The sequence below is a fragment of the Carettochelys insculpta genome, chromosome 5 (genome assembly GCF_033958435.1).
Source record: "Carettochelys insculpta isolate YL-2023 chromosome 5, ASM3395843v1, whole genome shotgun sequence".
Taxonomy (NCBI): domain Eukaryota; kingdom Metazoa; phylum Chordata; order Testudines; family Carettochelyidae; genus Carettochelys; species Carettochelys insculpta.
The window spans coordinates 5,914,163-5,942,015 of record NC_134141.1 but is presented as its reverse complement, the minus strand read 5'-3'; the positions used below and the strand labels follow the sequence as shown (position 1 = coordinate 5,942,015).

The 27,853-nt window shown below is 40.9% G+C and overlaps 1 protein-coding gene across 2 annotated transcripts in view; it reads right to left on the bottom strand.

The window, feature by feature from the left end:
* HOOK3 (hook microtubule tethering protein 3) overlaps nucleotides 1-27,853 on the bottom strand; it is a 90,528-nt gene that overhangs the window by 44,499 nt on the left and 18,176 nt on the right. For both annotated transcript variants that reach the window (XM_074994589.1, XM_074994590.1), the window contains 4 exons: nucleotides 20,823-20,895; nucleotides 9,931-9,981; nucleotides 5,955-6,087; nucleotides 4,410-4,477 (listed from right to left, as the gene is read on the bottom strand). In XM_074994589.1, coding sequence (XP_074850690.1) covers nucleotides 4,410-4,477; nucleotides 5,955-6,087; nucleotides 9,931-9,981; nucleotides 20,823-20,895 — 325 coding nt within the window. The remainder of the gene's footprint in view (nucleotides 1-4,409; nucleotides 4,478-5,954; nucleotides 6,088-9,930; nucleotides 9,982-20,822; nucleotides 20,896-27,853) is intronic.

Here is a 27,853-nt window from a genome sequence, read left to right as displayed (position 1 = left end):
CACACACTATAGTGTTGTGAACTTGTATCTAATTTATCGTCCTAGTTTTCTAAGTTGAATATCATTTTGTAGTCTCCTGCCAACATTTCTAACCTTGCAAGGCCCCAGAATATACATGCTTTTTCCTCAGAGATATTTACACTACCTTTCGTTCACTTGATTCTGTTACTGACTGTTCATATCCCTTTCCAAACAATGAATAGAGATATTAAGATCAAAACCAACAGTGACCCCTGTGGTGCCCACTTAGCCATCTCCCAGTTGCAGATGTCATCTATAACAAGCTTTGAACAGACCAGCCATTAGCTTCCCAGGCCCACAGGACAGTATCCCTAAGCAAGCCAATTAGGTTTTTATAAGACTTCACAAGAAGCTATATGAAGTGCTTTATTAAGAACTACAAGATCAGAGCTTTATTTTCAACCCACCATTCTTGATTCAGCCTCAACAAATCACTAATATTTCACACACATACCCAACTACCCTATTGGGGGCGTCTACACTTGCATTCCTCTTCCGAAAGAGGCATGAAAATGGGGGAAATCAAAAATGCAAATGAGGTGCATATTTGGCACCTCATTTGCATATTCTTATTTTGAAAGAGCGTCTTTCAAAAGAAGAAAACCAGCGTAAATGCTGCTCTTTCGAAAGAAAATCCCATCTTCGAAAGAATCCTTAATGGGAAGAAGGATTCTTTTGAAGATGGGGTTTTCTTTCGAAAGAGCAGCAGCTACACTGTTTTCTTCTTTTGAAATAATATGCAAATTAGGTGCTATTATGCAAATATGCACCTCATCTGCATTTTCAATTTCCCTCATTTGCATACCTCTTTCGAAAGAGGAATGCAAGCCTAGACGTACCCTATTCTTAAGTAAATGAGAGATAACAGATCCCTGATCTTAAAAGCACAATCTGGGCTACAACTTAACACTCAGTTTATAGAATATAGTTGGCATTCTTTTTACTCTAGTTACACCTTTTTCATGCTTATTGCTATGGTAAGCAGCATTACAAAAATAAATATTTAGTACTGTACTAATTGCATTTTATTAAAACCTTTTCCAATTTTAACTGGTTTGCTCCTGATGGCTGTGCTATGAGTGTTGTCATAGATACAACTGAGCAACTAAAATTATCATGAGACCTCTGTGCAAAAATATCCAAGAAACATGCACTTGATTCTGCTTGTTTAGGATACATGTGACTTACTCTGTTTTTATTCAATAAGCAGAGTTTGAAGCTTATATTATTATGTCATACCATGATGTTTGATACTGCTGTTGTGTTACATATAAGGCAAACACTCACTTCACTTCGTCTGTCAGACTAGGATCTCAGTTTTTTGGAGATTTTTTTTTTTATTTTCAAGAGACCCAGTGGTATATCTAGATCATTTACAACTTCTAATGTGCTATGACTTCTGACTGTTTCCACCATCACTGACTACTCCATAAAGCAACCTCTGCGAGGAATGGTTTTTACTGAAGACAAATTGAACTTTGAAAATAATGAGGATGAAACACAGGAAATCTAGTATTTGCCATGTCTGTGAAAACAACATTTTTAGAACCAATCTCTGGACCTTCTTGCTATGCAAACTCAGAGAGGTTTGAAACTGCCTCAAATATTCTGCAATAAAGGGCCTGGCTGTATTTTGATGCTCTGTTGGACATGTTTACTGGAGGGAAGAAGAAACTTGTTAGAAAGTCTCTAAATTTATTTATTAGGAAATGAAAGTGTTTTCCTATTTATTGGTAAAGAACTCTCAACCTTCCAAATGACTACTTATTATTAGGGAAGGAAGGCTCTCTCAGTGGTTAGAGCATTGGCCTTGTAAATCCACAGTTGAGAGCTCAGTCCTTGAGGGGGCCTCCTAAAGGTCTGGGGCAGATTACATGCAAAAAAGAAACAAATAAAAAAAAATTGTCAGGGATGGTGACAGGTCCCTCCTGTGAATGCAGGAGACTGGACTCAATGACCTCTCAAGGTCCCTTCTAGATCTAAGACATATATACCTGTGAGGGCTGGGAAAGGAACACTGTAATTTGCCATATGCTGAAGCAAGAGTACAGCTGTATTGTTACAGAAATCAGTTTCAAGAAAAATGTTAAACTTTTGCTTGCCATGAAAAAAAACAAAAAAACACTGTGTAAAATGTGAAATTGAAAACTTTATACTAGACTTTGGATTACTCTGAAAACCACATACTAAGACATCCACCCTGCAAACTTATGAGTTCACCTGAACTATTTATGTGCATGAATGTTTGCAGGGGCATTAGAACCTCAGTGGCTGAAATACATGTACTCAGTTCCACTGAAGTGAACAGACTATTAAGACATTGTTTGGCTTATAAGATGTTTCAAATGTTTCAAAGTCTTCCTAAAGAAACGAAGAATTTCTATTTCTTTTTAAGCTTGGGGTTGTACTTAAAAATTTTGCTTAGCAAAGTATACAGGTGCTCAAAAGCATACAAAATTCAAATAGAGATTTGTTTGAATTCATTTTCTAGTATGAAATTTCTCATGTGAAATTATCATTTTGTAGTGTGAAAAATGCAATTATTTTGCTGTGGGGGGGAAAAACACAACCTTAGTGATAGGCTACTGCAGGGAAGAGATGAGCCAGTTATGCTGTGATATGAAACATGCTTCCATGAACAGTAGCAACTATGGAATACAGCAGAAAGATTTATTTAAAAGGTTCTTTTATGTAACTAATATTTAGGGGACAATCTAATTGCATGAAAAGTGTTTTGCAATACCTGGATGATGGAGGTATGCAACACCTACGCTTCTCACCTGTCTACATGGCCATCATATCAGCACTTCATTTTGGTGACTCTTCCACATACCAGAGTGACAAATCTCTCTGCAGACGTCTGCACCAAGCAGTCCACCATACTGTGAAAAAGGCCTAAATGTCCTGGCCCAAAGAGACTCTAAACCTTTAGAACATTCTAGGATCAATGGAGCTTATATGCTTTGAGGAACTACACGGATACAATGCTTCGGCACTAACTCTTTATCTTTAGAAGTCTGTTGCCAATCCAGCTCTGCAAATAAATCTGCAAGGGAGACAAATTTCTCTCCACAGATAAAGACTGCAGCTCTGAAGATTTTCATGGGATTTGAACTCTTTACTCTGAGAAGGATCTAAAGATTTTCAAATAAGTACCTCAGAACTCTCCATAGGGTTCTGCATTTCTTAGACTTCAAAGCTCTCTGAATGACAGAATCAAGCTGCTTCCTCCTGGAGTATTACTTTGAAAGGGGCTCTTTACATCAAGTGAGTTTCAAAGATTCCTCCAAAGGAGAGCTTATGGTGTCACTTTTTTTTTTCCAGATGAGGCGCAAACAGTGAACAAGCATTGATGCCAGTACTCCACCAACATAAAGAGTAGTTGACATTGATGGCAGAGCAGCCCTTGTCAACTTTACTGAACACAGGATGGCTATATTGCCTTCAGCTATGCAGTTAATACTTCAACTAGTGTAGTGTGGTAGATCGATGGCGCCACATAGGGTAGACAAGGACTAAGGGAATGAAGTCCTACTGAGCCGAGTATTTGTTTCAACAGCCAAAAATTGGAAATGGTAATGGCAGCCATGAACAACAGATTTCACTGTATTTGCTTCCTTTTTTTGTTGTGCTTCCATATAATGTCTCAGCATGACTCATCAGTTCAAACAAGATTGTGAAAACATTCCTTGTTTTTTTTAAAAAAAAAAAAAAAAAAAAAGTTACACAGTCAACTGACTAATCAACACAATGGTAGGCTTATGAAAAGGTGGCCTTTCCCCATTTTTCATAGCTGTTAAGAACAAATGCTCTAGTGAGGTCTCATGTTACTAAGGTGATCTTATTTTTACAAAATATGCTACAGTAGATCTACTGACTACCATGAAGTATTACCAGGAATAATTAAAACTAGACTACAGCTAAAAAATAGAAAGTGTATTTTGGAAAGTGTTTTCCTCTTTTTATAGTATTTGTTCACATACTTGCACATTAACAAAATTCAGTAATTCAAGGAGTCTCCCAGTTACTATACATAATTGAATCATGTTCTACAGTACTTACTTTGCTACTTATACAACAAAGTACAGTGAGTTTTTAGGAGCCATACGAAAGGAAAGGTAAAGGAAGGGGAGCCCAGTATCACTATCTAGAAGTTTAATCTTCTAGACTTAAAGAAAAGTGGAAATTTGCCTCAATTCTATTACATAAATAAGGTTTGATTAGCAGAACTCTGGTTTCCCTAATCAAAAGAGGAAAACGTTCCTTGTTCTAACTGTATAAATACTAAATTCCATGCCCCCTCTATTAATCACTTATTCCCATTGAAGTTATCAACCAAGGAAAAGTATATTCTTGCACTGAATGGAGAAGTTGACACTTCAGCATACCTCCTGAATAGCTGTCATGACCACATGTTGAACAGATTCCTCCATCATCATGATAGTCTGGATGTACTCTGAAAACAAACAACATTCTTGGATCATGAACTTAAGACGGTCACATAAAATTAAGGGGTGAAAAGCCACCTCTCCTGCAAATCGTGCAGGTGCCATTCATGGGCTTGTGCCCAGACAGTGTCCCGATACCATCCCTATAACCCTGTATGCACAGTAACAGAAAGCCATACTTCTCATCATGTTGCAAGGCTTCGTAAGACATTTCTGAAAACCTATGCATTGATACAATGGTGGTAAGCCAAGTGAACCATGGAGACATCTTCAAAAACTTATTTCAAGATCAAGTGATATATATTATAATATTTAAGAATATTATCACTGATGTACAAAGTACTCCACATTAACACAAACAAGCTAGGAGAACAATGGAAGTATCAAAAACTGCACATTATGTACAAGAACAGGGATAATACAGTTATTCTTTGGCAAGTGCATCTTGTCTGGATAAAATTTTCCTTTCTATGCTCTTGCAAAGAAGTGAAGTAGTTGTGGAAAGGTTCTAAGTTAAAGCAACAATCCAATAACCGCTACTGCCCTGACTGATGCTGGCAATAAGTAGCAGTAGCAAAATGATTAACAGTTGGGTTAAAGTAATCATTTTATCTCTAAATACCCACTGAATAACTCTCACGAGAATTGTCTGTCCTCCAGTTGCACTCCTTTTTTCCCCCGACTTACTCATGCAGGAAGACAAAGGCATGATACAAGCATAAGTCCTATCCTTCCATGATTTTCAGAATTCTCGTCCTACCTTTCAATAACAACTCATTTTTATACCCTGTGGGTCTGGTCAAGACCCTATCCTTATCTTTGTGCATTTTCACAAATATATGCCCTCTGTTTTTCCTCTTCCTGGATCTCACATTTGTAAATTCTGATATCCGCTGGTTTTACACTGAAGAGCAGAATAACTGCTAGGGGTTCATTTGTTGATGAATGTGAGCTGTGAGTGGTTGGCAAAATCTCAAGTATAGTTAAGGCCAGAGAGTTTTAAGTCATGTGTTGAAAGCTGGAGCCAGTGTCAGAGTAGGGAACATAATCCAGATCCTATATCATATGGCTCCCAAACCTATATAACCACCATCCTTTTTCTGTGCAATGTGTATCTTACATATGACTTGTAATTATCCACATAAGACTCTGCAATTGATCCTTCCCACAGTAATTAATAACTAAAAGCTGGGCTCAATGATCTTCATCTGTAGAACCATTTTTCACGTCTATTAATGGAACCAAAAGGAATTACAGACATCAGAAGTATACGTAATAAGCTCCACAGTTCCAGCTTGCAGACTCAGTGAAGTTTGTAATATGATGGCATCTATCACCAATGAGACAAAATAAAGTCATGACCTACAGGAGTATAAGCGGTGCTGCTGACAGCTACGAGACACCGTATTCCCCACATCATTTATGCAGCAAATCTGACGTCCATTAACTACTCCAAAAGCATAGTGTGTATTCAAAACTGATTACCTTGCTTCTGCTCACAATTCACAGCACATCCCAAAATGAGCTGAAGCATTCTTCCAAGCTCAGCAACATCTGAGTGTTCTCCAATTAGATTAACATCGGGAAGGGTAAAGTCATTAATCTGCTGCCCTAAAACCTTCACAAAAAGACAACATAAATATGTATCAAAACACATAAATAAGGCTAGAAGCCAGTAGAAGCAGCTCAAATTTTACCTTTATCAGTTTTCAAATCTAAATTTGTGTCTCAATTAAAATAAATTGAATAACCTCTGCCCGTTTTTCATAGAATCCTAGGGCTGGAAGGGACCTCAGGAGGTCATCTAGTCCACCCCTTTGGACAGGACTCTACAATGCAAATTTCACTCTAAGAATTGGATACAAACCCACATTTCAAGAGTCCAGAGAACGCTGTCTCAACATGAAAATTGAACAACCACTCTCACCACTACAGATCTGTTCTTTCATATTGGAAAAGGCCATCAATGAGGCCAGTAACATGCAGAAGCTCAAAAGACAACTAACAAACAGAACCCGTCAGCTGGTATTTTAAAAAATGAAGTAGTTTTCCACAATTCATATTAAGAGTTCTTCAATGTCATCAGACAGAATAATGTAATTGCATCTGGGAAATAAGCTGTAAATCACACAACTGGAAAGCTAGAATTCCAAATACTCCAATGATATAAAATGTGTCTCTAGTCCTTATGCACAAGAAAACATAAAACTGTAAAACTGTCACTAACCCCTTAGTCTAGCAGTTTTAAACACCTGGTCCAAAGATATTTAGCAAGTCCTAGATGTAAGACAACTAAATTTTCAGGATGTGGAAACCATCTGAAATATTGGTACGAGACACACTGAAAAGCAAAAGGAAAAACTGCTATAGAAGTAAGGAAAAATAATGGAAAGAAGCTGAAAAGGAAGAAGAGAATCATACCTGATGTACAATTATTGCAAGCCAATCTGCAGTCTAGAAGCATTTACACATTAATAAGCATCAGCTGATGGAATTAAATTCAGCTAGATCAGTAGAAAGCTTTCTAAGTGTTGAAAATATTACTATGAAACATGGGATGAGTCAAATTTTTACCACTTAAATTGCAGGTAGGAAGAAAACCCAGTCAATTTAACAGATCAAAATGCAAACAGAAAAAAAAAGTGATTGTGAAAGGAACGTGTAGCTTGTTCGACTATTCTTATAAACCACAAAAAGATATTTACATAATAGTATCTAGGAAATACGTGTATAGAAATACTAACTGACTATACTGCAAATCAAGTTGTTTTAAGAAGAGAACAACAGAGATGTGCTGTTTCCTAAGTCCTGCCCAAAGAATGGGTATTAACATAACTAATGGCAAGATGTACTATGGGGCACATTGAGGACCTAAATTCTTTAGCAAGGCTCCCTCAGTTTTCTGTCACTCCAGTGAACTGGCCTGTGAATTCTGTAGCAAACCCAGATAAATTGAACAAATATTTTAATTAAACAGAATAGAAAATAAACAACAATACAGTATTTTTGAACTGTTATTTTGATATCCAATTTAAACACTGCTCCAATTTTTAAAATGTGTTTTACACTGCTTTGCAGAAGCTGTTTGCGAAGCTTGATTGAGGAGATGTCATTTGACACTGAGAACACAGCTGGATATTTCTGGTAAAATGATATGCTAAAATTAGGCTTTAGAGTCAATACCTCACTGAGCTGAAAAAGGAACAGGTTATAGTTAGTGGAGAGTTTAGTAGTCTCAGGAAACCATCAACAGATTTTTTTTTCCTTTTTTTGTATTCTTTGCAAAAACACTAGAGATTGTACAGAAAATAGGGGAAGCTTAGATTTTAGAGCAGAATTCTTTGGGAAGACCAACAGGCTATGGCAACTTCCTGGGGATCAGGCAATACACAGTGACATGGACAGGACCTTCAACTTGTTCTCCAGCGAGGCTGTAATAGTGCAGGATGCTATATTAAATCCATTACAGTCCCCTTGGATATACCATAAACTGTTGCATTTCTATAAAATAAAATATAATGCCCTGACTTTCCAAAACTTCTAAGCCAGGTAAAACCCACACCTTTTCAGATGTAGCTGTGCAGAAGGACTTTGCCAGGATGGGCACTCAGATAGGAAAAATGCAGGCAGGACAACTGAAAATTTAAGTGGATCTTCATTACCATGCAGTTTTGGAACCAATTTGGGATGTTTCTCAGATGCAACTTATCTTTCAAGAATTTTGTGTTTAATTCATCACACCACGAAGGCTATGTCTAGACTGCAGGGTTTTGTCAACAAAACCAGCGGAGCATCCAGATTGCAAAGTGCATTTGGTGAATAGTAAGTCGAGAGAATGGAGTACTTTTGCCGATAGCCATACCCTGCATGCCACAAGGAAGAATGCTGCTGCCAAGAGAGATGTCGACAGAATGCAGGTCTGGACATTCCAGGGGTCTGTCTGTCGACAGAAGAGGCCTCGGGGATGTTATGCCGGCGCCCTGGTGGATACCCTGTCTACAGCAACCAGTGCTCTATAGTTCCTGCCTCCCACCCTTCTTAAAGCCACAGGGACCCCAGGGAACTCTGTGGCAGGAAGCTGAGAGCGTGCAAGTAGCACAGCTACCATCTGTGTTCCCCCACACCTTCACAGCCACATCCGTGGTGAGAATGTTGTCAGATGGTAGAGGAGCAGTGAGCCCCAGACACCCAAGGCCCTCGAGGGAGCAGCCTCAGCGGTCCCAGTATCCTCCCTGGGGCTTTAAAAGGCAGGTCCCCTCCTGGAGTGGGGCTGAGATTCAGGCCTTGTTGGACTTGTGAACAGAGGAGGAAACCCTGCAGGACTTCAGAGCCAGATGTGGCAACATGGAGATCTACAGCTGCATGGCCGAGGTCTGGCTGAACGGGTCCACCCCCCACCGCACCCTCAAGCAAGTGAGGGCTAACATAAAGGAACCGAGGCAGGGCTACGTGCAGGTCCAGGACGCTGCAGGCCAGACAGGGGCAGAACCACCGTCCTGTCTCTATTATCGGGAGCTTAACCAGATTTCAGGGGTGGGGGAGGGGAACACTTCACCCCGGCCTGAGCCTTGAGACCCCCAGCAGAGCAGGAGCCTGTGGAGGAGGAGGAGCACCTTCCAGAGGGCCAACCCCCGCAAGAGCCAGACTCTGAGGTGAGCAGCCTTGTCATGGTGCTGGATCCAGTTCCTGGCAGCTGGGCATCCTCCAAGCTCAGTGAGCGTCCCTGCAGTGAGTGCCCCATGTGTTACACAGCCCATGGCGTGGGATGCGGGCACAGATGGGGCATGCTGCAAGCACTGCTCAGCCGGGAACTCGTTCAGTGGTCCCAGCACGTAGAACCTTGGGCAGCAGAAGTGTGCACCGCCCAGACCCAGCAGACAGCCCCAGGGCATGGGCACCATCCTGTTGCCAGGCTCAGGGAAGACCGGACGAGTATCAGGCCAAGGGGGACTGGGGGGCGGGGAGACACCCTCACAGCACCTGCCACAGCTGGAAGCAGGCTAGCCACAAGGGCGCCAGCCTGATCCCAGGTACACCGAGGAGTGTGGCACTCGGCACATGGGCATGACTGTAGGTGGTTTTATTTTCCACATAATCTGGAAACTGGGTTTGTTCCTGAAAGTAATGTTTGATGATACATGCAGTGAAGCTTTGGAGAGGCCCAGAAGCCACAGACGGCCCATGGTGAGTTGATTTATTTCAGTATGACAGGTGTGAAGAGTATGGAAGGGTGGATAAGATAAAGAATAGCTACTGAGAAAAATGAACAATCTCATTTCATGAGGTAAGGGCAGATTTTTTTTTTTTTTAGAGTTCAGATCCACTGGGATCTGTTGAGTGCTTGTCATATATGTGGAACCAGAGCTATGCTAATTAATATTCTGTGACACATTCAACAAGCATAATGAAAACATTCAGCAAAAGGAAAGGACTGTATAGAGCATGGAGAAATAATTCTTACCTCATGATTATAATCCAATATTCCTTTTAAAATTTTCTTCAGATTGCTTATCTGTTTGATACAAGAGGGAGGAGAGAGAAATTAAAATATATAATGCCACTGCATTTAAGATACAGTAGAACCTCTAATTTTACAAACTAATTGGGGACTGAAGTTTAAAAAATCGAAATGTTCAAAAAATTGCTCATTTCAAAATTATAGTTGGTACAGTACGTAAATTGAAGCATGGTGCACTGTATCGTCTTTTCTTTCTTTAAACCACTGAGAAGATAATTCCTATCCACTTAAGATATTGGAGTGCACAGAGATGTCAACTGGTGCATTGACATCACTTTCATTATATGATATTTTCCTGACTTTTCAGAAAAAATCGTTTATGTAACTGGTCATTTGTAAGATTGGTTTTAGTAAAATCAAAGTTCTACTGTAGTTATATACAAACAATAGTGAGGCTATAAAGTAAGCTAAAAAAACCCAAGCCATACCATTAGCAGAGTCACATACGTAAATCTATTTGAATTTCTAGTGAAAAGTATTTTGCCAGAATCAGTAATTCCTTATGATCAGAAAAATATTACATAGGATTGTCCCAGGATGGGGGCCTGAGCTAAAGCCCACACCAGTCAATGGATCATACTGAAGTGAACGACAAAGTTCCTGCTGACGGGAATGGGCTTGCACTCAGATGATGATGAAAAATGTGAAGGACAGGACTGTTCAAGCCAGCGTCGTGAAAGTATCAGATACACCAGGGCTCCACAATGAGATGATCAACTATTTCGTGACATTGGTGAACGGGAGAGGAGAAGGCTATAGGTTGGTCAAAGGAAAGTTATGGCTTAGATAGGAAAGAAGAGGAGCACATTCCCACTAAAGAGGGTGCTGACCTCTGGAAGGTGTTGCCAGCACTGAGAATTTAGACATCAGAGGGAGTGCCAAGAGGACAGTGCCAGAGAAGCACTGACTTCCTACAATAGTTGGTCTGCTGCATCCACATATACTTTGATTGCTAGTGCCAAGGTACAGGTGGCAGATGTTCGTACAAGAGTTGTTCTGGCACTACTGGGTAGTCTGTCCGGAATCAATGCTAGGTCACTTGCCTCTGTGTTGCAAAAGGACTTTCTGCCCAATTCCTAGGAGCAGGCTGCAGGCAAATGCTCTTTTCTTAGGCCTCTGAGATTTTCCTTTTTAATGGGAGATAAAACTCTGGTACAAGGAACCATGGCCAGTTTGGTCTATCTTGGCTCCAAATGGAAGATATATTACAGGCCCCTTTGGTGCTGGAGAAGCCACAAGCGACAAGCTGACTGTCAGTAGTCATGGAGAAATTAGCCTTAGGAGTTATAACCCAGCTCACAGGAATACCACCTGGCTGGGCTTGGAGGTACAAGGTCTCTTTGTGTAGCCTGATATCTATTCTTCTTTAGGTTCAAAGTGCGCCTCATGGACTGCTCTAAAAGGAACAATTTTAGCTTAGTGTCTCCAGACGGTCTCGTTCTTAATGACGAAGACCAGCAGTCATACGGCTCTCACCAAAGAACAGCCTTGGATACCACTGTGAGGAGATGGTGTCATTTGTAAGAGGGTGAGGGGTTTGAAGCCATCATGGGAATGGTTGGGGTGAAGATCCTTCCACAGTACCAAACAACAAATAACATTTGAGGGTGCTGTGAGGAGGTATGCAAGAAAATTAGAGCATTTTCTGAAGAGATATAAACCTAATTACCTACCTCGAGTACTTACTTTATTTGCTTGTTACTAGCTATGGGGTAACAGGCACATAGCCTAGTTCTGTCTGTCTACCACAGGCAGTAAGAGAGAACTGAAGGATGGTTCTGACCACTCTGCTGACCTTTGTGTCCTTATTGGGAAGGGGGACAAAGACCTGGAGGATGCAGAGAAGGCCCAACAGACATTGCTGTTCAAAGTGAATTTACCAGATCTCACTTCCCTAAGGGGCATGCACACTGACAAACTCGAAGACCAAGAAATGCTACGTCCTAGACATGGGGTAAATGTGAGAGAGAGAGAGAGAGAGAGCCAGAAGCCTCGCTGTGGATTTCACACACACTGGAGCTCTAGGGGGACATGTTTTGGTTCCATCTCTAAACATACCAAACTTAAACCATATTCCTTCCTTTCTACATTTTTGTAGCTTCTAGATCATCTCAACCCTGGGAGGCCCCTCAGCTCTTCAACAAGAGAGACCCGATATCATTGCCAACTTGATTTTACTAGTTTTGAGGAGTCTTGCTCTCACTTAAAGATGAATGCTTCCTGAGTACCTCCACCAGTCAGACTGGCCAAACAGGCAACCAAATATAACTTTGCATCTGTCTCCTGAAAGAGGTTAATTCTGTCTTTATCCTGCCGTTTTGGCCAGGATGTAGACAGACAATTACTCATGAGAAACTGCTTCTGAAAGTAGGCAGACAGGAGTCACCAATCTGTGTACCAGATGTAGCAACTCATAGATGTTGTGACTTATTAGACAGTATGGGGCAGGGACAGGGAACAGCCCTTCACATCTGATAGAATGATGTGAAAGGATCACAAGCATAATCTGTATATAACCTAGGAAAGAGCACTCTCATTGCTATCACAAGTCATCTGAATTCCAACAAGACCTAAGAAGATAATGCAGAGAAAAAATAGGAGCCACTGTACTGAGGTTAAAGGACAAACTACGTGGTCAACAACAGAGTTAACCAACACAGAGAGCTCAGAAAGCTCAGCTCAATCACTCTCCATTGGCTAAAAAATGAAACATCTTCCATCCAAGAACACACAAATGTGAGCCATGGATTCAAAATGGAGGAGATAGTCTGACTAGGCTAATCATAGCTTCCCATTTGCCAATTTCAGTAGAACAAACTCTAAATAGAGACCATCTACCTACACAGATCTAAAAAAACCTGGGGTTCATTGTGACCACAAAATCTCAAATCAAACAAGACAAGATGCCATCTGCTTGGACGTCTGAACTGACTATAAGCCTAAGATGAGTAATGAAGAGACTGGAGAGCAAACTGCACATCACAGCTATTCCAATCTCTCTAATGATGTCAGACTGAACAAAGAATTGTCATTAATTCCACACTCCTAAGCCATAATCTATACCTTCTCTAGTGTCAACAGTTTCCTACCCAACTGCCAAGGCATCCCGCCCTCTACCCTCAATTCCTGTCCCATCTCTGGGGAAAAAATGTTTACAGCAGTTATGAATTGTCATTATAAAAATCTTCAGCAAATTTACAGGAAGGGTAAATCACTTAATTTTAATATCAAATCAAACACTATAAGGAATGCTGTACTGATTGTATTATTCATTTCCATATCTGATTAATTAAAAAAAACTCCAGTTTTGAATTTACCTGAGGCTGCTGCAGAATTTCCAGCCTGGTGCAACAAAGTGCCACAGAAACCAAGGACCACGCTGCAAAATTAATTTCAGTTTACCGCAGAGTACCTGGGGACTTTGACTATTTCCCAAAAGTGACAAAGAAATAAAATGAAAAACACTACCCATTTCCCCCACATAATCCCCGTGTAAATCAGGATCCTCTAATTGAGTACAAAGTGATCCCCTATCTTCCATATAACTCCCAACCCAGGCTTTACCTCTTTGGAGAAAGAGATTGCAGCTCATTAGCTACCAAGAGTAAGACGCTCACGGTAAAGGTGATTGAAAAGACACCCAACATCTGATCTCCACGACCCAGTCTTTCATCTTCTACAACATGCAATACCTTTATACGTCCCTCTCAAGCGTTTGCTGCAACACCACTGTACAACAAACACGAACAGCCAATCAAAAGACCCACCATAATATAAGAAACTCCAATTTAGACTGGTCTAAACCTACACTAATTGCGAGTCCGACAAGGAAGGGTCATTTTTAGTGGTTTACAGCACATATGCTGGAACAGAGCAAGTGCCAAAGACTCATCAGCATAGGAAATTAGTGCAGCTGTTTTCTATCTGAAATTTGACACAGTGGCAATACCTTCATCTTCGTCCACTGATGGCACAGAATTGTAGGAAAAGTTCAAATGCAGCAACATGAACATGAAAAACATTTATATGACAACAGAAAAGCAAAGAAAATGCTCTGAGCGTATGATTAATTTGTAAAAGTTAAATATCAGACCTTAGGGGAGAACAAAATATTTAATATCTTTGGACACTAAGAAGCATTAAGTCAAGCAATGACAGAATTAGAATTAATTCTGAATACAAACTACACATAGCATACTGCTCTCTGTTGGATGGATTAAACATACTAAAGTGTTTATGACTACAGTCACTGACTCTAAAGGGGGAATATGGAGGAATACAAATCCTGTTACTTCTTTGATTCCTTCCCATCATCTCAGCAACAATGATGAGGCTGAATGAAACATTTCCGACACTTTGTCTTCTACAAATTTCATGTCTGTTCACCTTTAAATTTTTTTGTTCTGTGTCATTCTTTATTGCATCCATCCAATGAATAACCCATTTTCCTCTATTTCTAGCTTCTTAGGGTAGGTCTACACAGCAAAGTTATTTTGAAATACCTATCCTTGAAAAAGCAGTTGGCTTATTTCAAAATTGGTAAACTTCATTCTACAAGAAATAGCACCTATTTCAAAACAGGGGCTGTCAAGACAGGGAATAGAGCCTATTTCAAAAGTAAACCACAGTGCATCCAAGGGCTCTATTTTGAAATAGGCTGTGTGTGTGTAAATGCTGTATTTGGAAATAGCTAAGTGCTATTTTGAAATGCATTTTTGTGTGTAGCAGTGTTATTTGGAAATAAGCTATTTCAGAACAGATTATTTTGGAATAAGGCTGCTCTGTAGACATACCCTTAGACTCCAATACAAATTGCCCTGTGTGATATCCTCTCTGGGTGCATCACTGGCACATGTGCCAACCACTACAGCCTTTCTTGAATCTTCTGTAACAATATTATTTCTTAACACTTCATTTATTATTTTCTGTGGCCTTGAAATTCCAACTATTCTCCTCAGCCTGGTAATTTCCACAGTCAGTATCTTTCCTTTATTAATATTCCTCACACTCCAGCTTTCTAACCTATACAGCAATATTGGTATGACAATCATCTCATATATGCTAATTTTCTTTTTAAATCTAAATGTCTTTAGCCTTAAAGGTCTTGCAAATCTTTCCAAATGCCTAGTGGCTAGCCTGAGACTGGTCTTAGGTCATTTTCATAATTCCCATTTCTCAATGCTGGTCCTCCAAAGTACAAAAATCGATGGGACACAACTGAGACCCAGCAGTCACCATTCTTTAAACTAAACTTTAGTAGTGCTGTTGCATAAATCTGGTATTAAATAATCAAAGGCTCTTGAAGTGGTATAAAAACACTTTATAATAAGAATAAAAAATGTTTAAGAATCCAGGTTTGGTTAGTTGAACTACAGAACTGAACAGTCTGTGCTATAATTTAATAAGATTATTCCATTTTGCATAAACTGCATCAAACTGAGAGGCATTCATCTTCACCAACATCCTCTCTTTCTGCAAGAGACCAATGACATGTTCTAGTGGTAGAAAGTCTAACATGCTATCATTATAAGGTTGGACAATGTTACCTAATATCTGAGCACAAATTTGCTAATTCTAAAGGGATTAAACTACTTCTTTAACAAATGCTGCAATCTTTTTGTCCAAGTAAATATCTAGGACAAAAAGCTGGTGATCAAACAGGAAATAACTGGGAATACATTATTCAACCCATGAATTTCTGAATAATCTTATACTGAATGAGAAAAAAGAATATGATCCATTTTTTTCCTATTTCTGTGCCCCCCAATTCAATAATATGCTGTACTTTCATAAAAACAAACCAAAAAACACCTACGAACATTTGCATTTGTCTCAAATGATGCAGAGTAATGTTACCAACAATTTTTCAAAATACATGACCAGTCCTCTTCAGTTAATGGTATCGTTTGACCACTGAAATATTGTAGTTCATGGTTTAGGGAAGTTCATAACTGCAAGACCGTGGTAACCGAATCAAATATTTTTTGTATTGTTTCCTAGTTACAATGACTGGCACTCTGTTTTCAAAATGAGTTTTTAATAGAAAACTTCTGTTCTGCATGCAATCTAAAATGTAATTATGCAAAGTGGATTTCTTTTGCACTAAGCATGGCAAGAGATAATTATCTTTTCATTTTTAGAGATTTTTACAAATTAATATTTCTTAAGATAACATTGATAAAATGGATTGTTCATTTCCAGCAGAAAAAAAAAGGATTACCAATAACTATGGTTATCCAAAATTTTGTGCAAAAAATTTGAAATCTTTCTTTAATCCTATTACATAAAAGTATAATGAAATACACAGTGGCATATAACATTTAAAGAAATGTAGTCCATTTTAAGGTATATTAGCTAATTGAATGCATTCTGGTATATATTGCTTTGCCTGCACCCAGCGATATCATGTGCCTGAGATAGCCTTTTGCTGCCCTTTTTCTCTGTCTCTGAAAACAAAAAGTATGCTGTACAACTGGGGATGTTAAAACCTCCTTGTGAAATTTATGTTCCTTCAGAATTTGAGAAGACTCCTTAGTCTTCAATCATAAAGATAAACTTGTCACCGGTACAGTAAAAGGGCAACGCCATTTTTAGTACACCACCACTTCATGCTTACTGATAAATTTGTCCAGTGATTCAAATCAGTTTTGAATGGATTGAGTGAGACGATTAATAATTTCAGACCAATTCAAAGATATTATGATGATCAAATACCTAATCAAAGCACGTGCTAACGTAGCACTCTGCCACGCATCTCACACTTCTCCAATATACAATCAAAACTCTCGTCTAAGGTTTAACTTATGACAAGGTAATTTACTAAATTCCTCAATGAAAATGGACCTAGGGGATATCGGCTGGGAGGGCATATGACACTATCTTGGGGGAGCACCTTGTAACTCCCAAATTTCTCCTTTTTATATCATCATGATCTTACATATAAATCATGCCTAACAAAGTATCAGGGAAAGGTTACGATCCAATGAACATCATTTCTCTATCCACAAATGTAAATCAATTCCTATAAAATTACATTAATGTGTTGTATGGTTGTCACTAAAACATACTGTAAGTTGGGGAATCAATTAGAAAGCAGCATCCCAGAGACAAAAAGAAGAGTAGCCAATGTGTCTGTGGGGTGTCAACAACCACTATCCAGCAAGGGAGCAACAATGCAATAACACACACTTCATACAGGCTCACTAGTAAAGATAAAAGTAAAAGAAGTTTATTGACTACAGAGACAGAACTTAATAGTACTTAATCCTGACATAAGTGCAGGGGACAGGGCTTAATAAGCTCCCAAGGTTCCTTCCAGTTCTAGGATTCCATGAGGCCATAACATGGGAATTACTCAGCTTTGTCTGGAAGCTCAGGAATAACCCACAGACATGCCTGGACTTGGGCTTCCCAAGCATATAGACTGAGGACAGGGGCCGGCAACCTGTGGCTCCAGAGCCGCATGCAGCTCTTTAAGGAGCCATTTGCATCTCCAAGAGCTGCCGCTGCTGACTACTCTTATGGCTTTGGAGGCTGCCGCCGCTTAAACAAAAAACTAAAATGCAGTTGCCCCCTGTTGAATGAACTGAATTCAGATGTTTTGTTTAAGCGGCAGTACCCGGAGCTGCTCAGCAGTCAGCCGCAGCAGGAAGCCCAGAAGAAAAAGCCAGCTGGGCAAGGAGCTACCCCAGGTCGGCAGAAGTCTAAGCTAGCAGAAAAGCTGGGGGAAGAGTGGCTGAGCCTCCCCTGCTGGAGCCATGCAACCACACTGAGGAGAAGGAGGGTATGGTGAGGAGCAGTGGGGTAAAGAGGCAGCCACAGCCACTGCAGAGCTGCATGTGCTGAGGTGAGTTAAGCCAGCAGGCAGGATGCAGGGGGAGGTTGGGGCTCAGAGGGGTTAAGCCTGGGGCTGGGGGGTGGGTAAAGCCTGGGGATAGGGGACAGATTTGGGGGCTGAGGCAGGTAAAGCCTGGAGATGGGGTAACAACTTTATAACTCTTTCTGACTGGTACAAATCATTGTGTGCACGCTATTCTTAAGATAGGGATGATAAAAAGCACAGTTTGATGTTTCTTGGCTCTCATATATTCCCATGCACTACGGCTCTTGAAGGATTGATTTTGTAACTGAATTTGAAAAAATGGCTCTTCTTGCTACTTTGGTTGCAGACCCCTGACTGGGGGTATGCAAACCAAACACAGAAACCCAAGCTTTGCATCTCCTGGCCCACTGTGCTGCAAGCAAGGACACGCTGAAGACTCCAACAGAGGGGACTGACCCAGATTTCAAGGGTGAAATGTGTACTACAGACTTCAGTATCCAGTGGGGTGAGAAAAACTGCTTGATCTAGCCATTGCCCACTCTAACAGGATTGAAAGATTATTAGACTTTGTGCTTATATTTTCTTTTCCTTTGGTAACTACTCTTTTTCCTATCACTTATAGCCATTTAATTAAATTCTATCTTTGTAGTCAATAAATTCCTTTTGCTGCTTATCTTCATACAGATTCACTGGTACAATAGGTGGCAAGTCTACTCAAGTACACCCACTTTCCACTGCTGAACCAATTAATAAATTAGACGGTGTACTCTGGGGGATGGGAGGAGTGGCTAGGGAGATTTGGCTGGTTCCTTACTCAGATTGATTTATGAGTGGGTCTGGAAATATTCATGCAATATAGCTGGGTGTGGGGTTCCACATGTGATTGTGTTAGGTGATAACAGTGACTGGAAGATTTGCTGCTGATCACTAACAAGGCATTGCAGGAGATAGTCCGGGCTGGTGAGAGTTAAGAGAGCACAGTGCTCCTAGGGAATCTTGTCGCAGGGTGCATCAGGGAAACAAGACTGCTGCATTGTATTCTACCTCATCTAGTCCCCACACTTGGGAGACACGCTTGATTTGTGCTTCTAGTGCGTGTTCACCTACCACACCATGTAACACTGGAGACAAGGAATGGAGCTGTCTCATGCCCGACAAACAGCAAGAACATTCTTCTGCTCATTATAACAAAGCTTTGTGGAACTGTATACAACATGCTACTCCAATAATAATTTTTTCTCTCTGGAGAAACAATAATTTTTTTTCCTCTCTCTTTGAGAGTGATCACAAAAAATCAGGGAAACCATTAAGGCCGTTCACAGATAGATGCCACTGACATCTTAGATCTTGAAGTAAGACATCAAAGTATATATACCAAAGATGTTCCCACCCACCATGATTCAAATGACCAATATATATGGAGATGAAGACAAACTACTTTAACATTGTTACTTGTCAGACAGGCCTACTCCTTAAATCAAAGATCTCTGCAAATTTTGGGGCTACAAAGGAAGAGTTAAATATTTTGTTTGTGCCCTTTGTTTTTTATGAACCTTACATAAAGGTTATCCTTAACAGTTACATTGTTTATGGGATGGGTTTTTGTTTTTTTGTGCTTCCTTGAGAACACTCCTTGCATGAAAAATATTCTCTCTCAATTATCTTATTTATTAAGTGGAGGACTGAAAAACTAAGATAATGACATCAATACACAAATCTCAGCTACTGCTTTCCCAATCTTTATTGAGATGTGGAAGAGATTATTATGGCTTCTTTAAACATTTTGAAGTGGATAGGGAAGGAGAGAGGAATGAAGGGAGTGTTCCTGTCAAATGCAAACTGACAAGAAGAACATTCCCTTCCTCCAACTTCAAGGAGAGCTAAAAAAGCTGCAGTTGAACTTTCTATTTTGAGGTTTTGAGCAGTGGTTTTCCAGATGCACCAGAAAAACAGCAGTCAAGGCTTGTTATTTCTAGGAGAAAAAACCTTTTCATGGAAAAGGATGAAGAGGAATAACAAGGCACAAACAACTTTTTTTTTTTTTTTTTTTGCAGCAATTCACCCTTCACCTGTGGTTCTACCCTGAAAGGGAATTAGAAAGATGGTGCTGCAGGGTTGCACATCTGGTTACATCTCAAATCAAATAGATTTTTTAGTCTTTAAGGTGTTACAGGACTGCTTGTTATTTGCAAAGCTGCAAACTAACACAGCTACCCCGAGATTAAAACTGAAGAGATTTTTCCACACACCAGCACTGAGATCTCACAATGCAGCTCTGTTTTTCTTGTTTGTGGGAGCTGAAAAGTACTCGCCCCATTACACTCATGCAATCTCTATTGATTTGAAGATTTATAAAAGTGTCATTGAAGATATAATTACAAGGTGGCTGAGTTGCACAAGTGGCTGTGGAAGTACAAATTAGTTAACAAATCTGATGATTATGCACAATCCAAACCAGAATAGTTTGCTCTTCCATAGCTGAGCTGGCACTGTAGTAGTAAAGAGAAGTATCTTTTTTATCTTTAGTAAACAGGTACAACTGAATATACTTTCATATGAAACAAATTAATAAGATGGCATGTTCTCCCACTATCTTTTGAACAGCAAACATGATTTTGGAGTAATTTAGCTGTGCACTTAGCTGTACGTAATTTAAAAAATAAATTTTACCTTCATTCAAATTTACTACTTGTTAATATGTTCTTAAACTCCCCTCCACGCCCCTCACCAAAAATACCAACCAAAGAAACCCCTTCAAAGTTCTTTTAAGGTTTAATTTTCTGCTAAGTTTTCTCATCTATCAGTGAAATGGATTTACATCATTAACTTGGTTTTTGACATTGAATTAAACTGTACAAGAGCTAAAAACTTCAGATAATGGAGAATCCTTAATTACATTTACTGTAGTTAGTTTGAGATCTTCTACTCTAAGTTCTTTAGATCAGGAATAAATTAATATTGAAAAAACACTTAAGAACTAAAACTGTAGAGGAGCAAAGCATGAAGAAAATACCTTTAGCCTCCAATTGTCTCCTACTTCTGTTTTGATTCTGTTTAACCAGTTTTCATCAAAGTATGCTGGATCTCTGAAAGTAAATAAAATTAGCATATCCATTACAAAACCAATTTCTAGTACTAACAAGAGAGAGTCCAGAAGACCCTTATATTTATGTTCATTTAAATGCACATACAGTTATCAATATAGTCTAATAATTCATATCACGCACATCATAGTGCAATCTGAATGTATTCAATACTTACATAGTGCTTTTGGGGTGACTTTAATACTGGCCTCGCTGCCCCAAAGCCATGGGAAGGTTGTTATCCAGCTTATCTTAAATGGTGAGTGCTCTTTTGTGTGGCAGAAAGACAGTGAGTGACTTTCTGGTGCAGACCAGATTAGTACGGGGACATGCTGACCCATCCTCCTGCCAGCGACCGGAATAGAGGAGGGACTATATAGGTCCATGACAATGCAGGACAAACCCTGTTTCACTTGGACCTGGAAGAGCAGCACCACTCTCCCAGTGACAGCATTCTCTCGTCCGGCAACATCCATAATCCTGTGACTAATATGACAGGAAGCCAACTCCCTCCCTACTTACTACCCTGCCAAGCCATCATTCAAGTGGGGGATAGATAAATCACAGAAGTGGGTTGGCTAGGGATAAGAATGAGTAAGCCCCTCATGTGTATGTTAAAATGATGATCAGCACTGCATGCTTTTATTTGTTGGGGCCCCCATAGACATTTAAGACTGAAGTTGCACCCTGATGGAACCACATCCAGTGTTTCCTGTCCTCCTTCCAGCACAACTGGACAAAGCTCCCGGCCAATCTGCACTATGTTCTGCAAATGGAAAATTTTCTTTCCAGTCCTCTCAATCACCTGACACCTGGAATCATGAATTTCCTTACAATAACTATATTTAGCATGCATACTTATGTGTTATTATTTACAGGCTTTAAATAAAACTACACATAATTACTATGAACGCCTGAAGCAATGAGGTCCCACATACTAACTTTAAATAGTTCTTTCAATTTCAATTAAAAAAATTCAAATAAATCCATTCTTTTTCCGTAGAAAAAAACAAAAAGGAACACTTGGCTAACATTTACCTCTGAACATTTGCTAAAGCTTTTTCTCGTCTATCACAGCATTTTTAAAAGTCTTCTTATTGTAAGCCCCATCAAACATAATTTTTACAGCCATTCTTTTTGCACGTTTTTTTTTCCAACTTTGACTCCTGAAGTGAGGTGCCCAAGATAGAACACAGTGCTCTACATTCAGGGCACACTATTATTTCATATAGTCTTGCTCAGTCTGTCTTTCCATTTTCTAGTCACCTGTTTTCTAACCCTCTGGCAGATGTCCTCCCAGAGCTACGACACCTGCTAGGGCTTTCTCCCCAAGGTTCAGAGACTAGATAAGAATAGACAATGTTTCTTTCTGTAACTGTTTATTCAAAGATACACGTTTCGTTACACAACAAGGAATTCTGGCAGTGTTCTGTTCTCACTTACAGAGACACCAAGAACTAAAATTAATTGTCAGTTCCACAAAAAACACCAAGATCATACTTTTATATAACCAGCTTCTAGATTCCCTCCCCACCCCCTGCCCAAAAACATGCTCATGGTCCCTCTCTTATACACACACAAAGTCCATCTCTCTAAATGATGAAGAAAGCAAACAGCCACATAGGACAAAGAGACAACAGAAATCATTTTAGAAAATTAGCTATTTAGTAGGTGGAAACTCTGCATCTATTAAACCAATGCGCCCCCCCGCACAGTATCACAGAGCACTTCACTGTAGGGCATCCGACATTTTTGATGACAAATAAAATCAAAATTTGACCATGGTGGTCAGGAAAGAATATCAGGTTATTACGTGCAAGCCACATTGAGAGTTTTTAGGATTATCTGTTTATTTAGAACCTATCAAATGCACTGATATGCCTTGTGATGCAAATGAAGCCCAAACCTTGGATACAGCTGGCCAACCATTAGATTAGTGTTTGATGGCTAGATCATCCTCAACTCCTGTTGCACTAGTAACAAGGTATCCCTTTTCTCTATGATGCCCCTCTGGAGTTACCAGAGTTTACAAATGGTCTGTGATAGACTACTTGGCAAAAGAGAAAGAACACCACAATGGTGGAAGTGTCTCAACTTGACAGATTCCAGCTGCTGTTTCACACACTCCTCTGCAGAGAGGCTACGATGAAGGCTATGGCATATTTCTTTTTCTCTGACACAGGATCTAAAAATCATTCTTCTCCAGTTATATGTTTGAAGTAATAGGTAATCTTATGACTACAGAGTGCTCCCATGCAGAGACACAGCTGAGATCCATGATTACAGACTCAAGAGTACAAAAACATGAAACAGCAAATGCAATATATTCGGTAGAGTTTCATCTGGTTTTGTTGATGGAGCTCACTTGCTGTGTGAAATAGACTGTCCCATTAGCAGTGAAATGAACCCTTGCTCCACATGTTACAGATAAATCCAGGAACAAAAGCTTAGCTCCCTACACTGAGAAAACTGTTAATGATTACATGAAGGCATTGTGTCAGCCTCCTTCGAAATAAGTAGTGTTTAAGACCTCACACAAGAAGCTATCCTTTGTTTTACTTTGGCTATGTCTGCACTAAGAAATAAAGTTGAATTTATTGAAGTCAACTTTTTACCACTAAAATTTATGAGGTCAAAGATGAGTGTCCACAAATGTCCAGAAAGTCGACTTAGCACGTCTCCATTGCCTGATCTACTTTTGACTGTGTCAGCAATGCATTGTGGATACCTATCCCGCAGTGTTCTTGCCCTGTTGCAGTCTGAGTTTTTGTACGAGTGGCTTCTGGGAAAAAATGTGCCACAAGTGCCTGTGGGTATCTGATGTCATCATCCCAGGGTGCAATGCCCCCAACCCTCTGCCTCTGGAAAACAAACAGGCAGCCCAAGGAATTCTGGGCCATTCTTTGTGCCAATTTCCCAAAGCCTGCCTCTGGCTCACGGTACTGTAGGTTGCTAGCATGGATCCTGAACAGCTCAGAGTGGTTGCACCGTGTGTTATGGCCACTTCCCAAAGTGCCGTGCAGTATTTAATTAGACAAAGCCAGTGGGAGGAAGAGACTGATGTGGTTGATTCAGGTGATGATATTCAAGAACTGGAGAACAGGAATGCAGAGCTGCTGTCTGCCCTGGAAGCATTGCTTGTAGTGGAGTGCAGCTTCTGGAGACGTGAAACCAGCACACACTGGTGGGACTGCACTGTTGTGGAAGTCTGGGACAACTAGCAGTGGTTGCAGAACTTCCGCATGTGCAAGGCCACCTTCATGGAACCTTGTGATTTGCTGTCCCTTGCCCTGAAGTGCAACAATACCAGAAGGAGACCTGCATTGACAGTTCACAAGTGAGTGGCAATTGTTCTGTGGAAGTTTGCAACACCTGACAGCTACCAGCCAGTGGGAAATCAGTTCGGGGTGGGCAGATTTACAGTGATCCAGGTAACTAAGACAATCAGTGCCCATACGCTGCAGAAGACCGTGACTCTGGGAAAAAAGGAGGACACAGTAGACGGCTTTGCTGCCATGCAGCTTCCTAAACTATGGTGGGGCAATAGATGAAACACGCATCCCGATCCTGGCTGCAGACCTCCTGGCCTCAGAGTACATAAATCACAAGGAGTAACTCTCCATGGTGTTGCAGGCATTGGTGCATGACAAAGGATGTTTCACCGCCATCTACATGGGATGGTTGGGAAAGGTGTATGATGCAAACCTTAGAAATTCAGGTCTGTACAGAAAGCTACAGGATGGGACTTTCTTCCCAGACCAGAAAATCAAGACTGGCGACGTGGAGACGCCCATAGTAATCCTGCTTACCTTCTGCTCCATTGGCCCATGAAGCCATACACAGACACCCTAGACCGCAGCCAGGAGTGCTTCAACTACAGACTGAGCAAGCATAGAATGGTGGTAGAATGTGTCTTTAGCAGTTTAAAAGCCAGATTCAGGTGTCTTTTGACCCATTTGGACCTTTGTCTAACGAACATCCCCACCGTGGGTGCAGCACAGTGTATTCTCTATAATATTTGCGAATTAAAAAAGGGGAAAATGTCATGCCAACCTGCGCTGCAGAGACAGATGCCCTGGGCTGTGCTTCTGCACAGCTGGACACAAGGGTATTCATCAATGCACATGCAGAAGCAACAGCAATCAGGGAGGTTTTGAGAAATAGCATTATGAATGAGCTGACAGCCACGTGAATCTGTTGCATTTTACTACTGTGACACCACCCTTACAATGATGTGTGCTTGACCCTTGTGAAAGCACCCCCAATTGCACCTCACCTTATGTGAGCCAATAAATGACACTGTGGTTTTCACAAAATGATTAGTTTTATTTAGGGAGAGGGATGGTTAAGGGATAGGAAAAAAGAAGGGAACCCTGGCATCACGAGTGGTGGAGAATGTGAGCCTTTTGCAGTGGGGGGAGGTCATGAGGGTGGAGCACAAAACTGCCCTTGCCCTCTCCCCCCACATTTGGGGACCCCGACGGTGGGCGGGTGTCAAGCCATATCAAGGAGAGGCCGGGCGACAGGGTGTGGAGGCCACATAATGAGTCCTATGGTGGGTGTTCCTCTGCAGCTTCAGTATGGAACACAAGATGTTGGTTTGCTCTGCTGAGTCCTTGTTCCTTCACTGGAGCATGGTTTGTCAACATTGCTGGGTCCACCCTCTGTCAACAGCAGCTTTGACAAGGTCCTAGTCTACCTTCTCAAGCTGTTGAAGGATCATGTCCTGTTTGGATCTCTTTTTTTGCCTCATCACAGCAACCTTGTCTCCCTCACTCATGCTGCCTGTTGAAGACAGTGAAGGTCAAAATTTTTAGATATTGCTTTTAAATGTGGCACAAAGTGCTTACCTATAGAATGAATGGATCTCTGTTTGACAATCACTGCAACTTTTTTTTTTTCAAGGCCACTTTTGGCTTCTTAAGGATGACAATGAATCAACCTCTGCAGAACAGAATCTATTATTTTTTCAGACCATTTTATTGCAGACAAGGTAAGGTCTTTCTGGCTTAAGGGTGGTGGGCGCGGAGGTTGAAACAAAGCCCAGTAAACTGTAAAGCACAGGAAAAAAAGCTCTCTCAGCTGATTGGCATAAATCCTGTGCACGGAAAAAGCCATATAAAACAGAGAAAGCCTGTGCTGGACATTCTGATGTCTGGAAGCAGGGTCTGCACAGCCTGGCAGCCATGGCGGGGCGGGGGTTTGAGGCCACTAGCCACATGGTGGGCTGGTGGGGAAAGAGGGAGTCAGCCCGTAAACTGTAAAGTTCAGAAAAAAAAAAAAAACCAACCCTCTCTCAGGGGATCCTCATAAATCCTTTGCAGGGAAAAAGCCAGCGGCATGGTGGGAGGGGAGAGAGCCAGGACAGCTCAAAGAGGGTGGAGATGAAGAATCCACCAGCCATGTGGTGTAGCAGGGCAGTTCTGGGAAATGTATATGGCCAGAGAGCAGTGTGATAATGTTAAGAGGACTAACTCTAATGAAACCTCCCGTGCTGCTTCTAGGCTGCAAAAAGAGATATCAGCCTCCTAAGAATAACAGAAAGTGAAAAAGAAAACATGCTCGTACTGTGTGAGTACAGGGCTGGAAAATTTGCCAGAATTCTGTGTGGTGCCATGATACCAGATTATTTACTGGTTGCCTGGCATGGCAAGATGTGCTATCGTGGAAACCATCATACATCAGACCTCCGCAAAAGCCTCGTGTGAAAAATAAAAGAGTACCTGGCTGAGACCTTTATGAAGATCTCCAGAAAGCATAAGCACTCCATCCTCAGACATATTAACAAGCTGTTCTAACAGGTATAAATCCACTGCACCTGACCCACAACCAACTTGTAGCAGTTCAAAAAAATATGCTCAGCAGAAGTAAACCTATACCCCAACCAAGCTGCAATCTGTTTGTAGCATTCTGAAAAATTATACTCACCTGAAGAGCCCTCAAAAGCATTGCTGGATCCCAGAGCATCAGGTGTCAATGAGGGGACTGGCTCCAGGGTGACAAAGAGCACTGGGCTGGCACGATCAGCTTCCTAGAGTGCCTGCTGACTGTCAGCTTCCTCCTCTTCATCCACCTCCACCTTCTGCTCCCCCTCTTGGTTCTCATGGAAGATCTGAGAAAAGTCTCCTGAAGAGTCCGTGTTAGCCTTGGGGAGCATGGCTGGGTCCCTCCTGAGAATGGCGTCGAGCTGCTCATAGTAGTGACGCATCTTGGGAGATGACCCAGATCACCTGTTGGCTTCTTGCACTTTGTGATAATTTTGCCAGAGCTCCTTTATTTTGACTTTGTGTTGCTGAGCATCCTGGCCACACCCTTTATCAATCATGCCGTGAAATCTTCTCACAAATGTCCGCATTTCATATACTGACTCTCAGTCTGCTCTGCACTGATTCTTCACCCCACACAGAAATGAGATCAAGGATCTTGTTACGGCTCCATGCTGGAGCTCTTCTGTGACCTTGAGAACTCAGTTCAGAAGAATCCTGAACAGTCATGACGGTTAGATGTGATGCAATGGATGGACATTGGTGAGACAGAAAATTAATTACACTTCTTTGGCTTCCTGTTACCTACTTACTGTGCACCTGGAGAGCAGCAGAGGTAAAAGCAGCCAGAATGGACACCTGTGGGCCTCCTCTGGAGGACAATAAAATTGATTTAAAGTAACGCTGTTTCCGCACTAGGATTAATGTAATCTTTTAAAATTTGAACTTGGTGTTATGCTGCATTGGAGGATCGATGCAAGAATGACAATCTTAGAGCCCTTTAAAATCGACCTGATGGTATTTGCAGTGAAGATAGTCACATTGTAAAATCGAACTAAGTGCCTTAAAAATGAACTTTATGAGGCAATGTAGACATAGTCTTTGTCTGTTTTCCACTCAGTCCCAAATCTCCCCTTTCTGGACATTAATGAGAGAATATCAGCGGGACAATGCTAGCACCATACAGATTCTAGTTA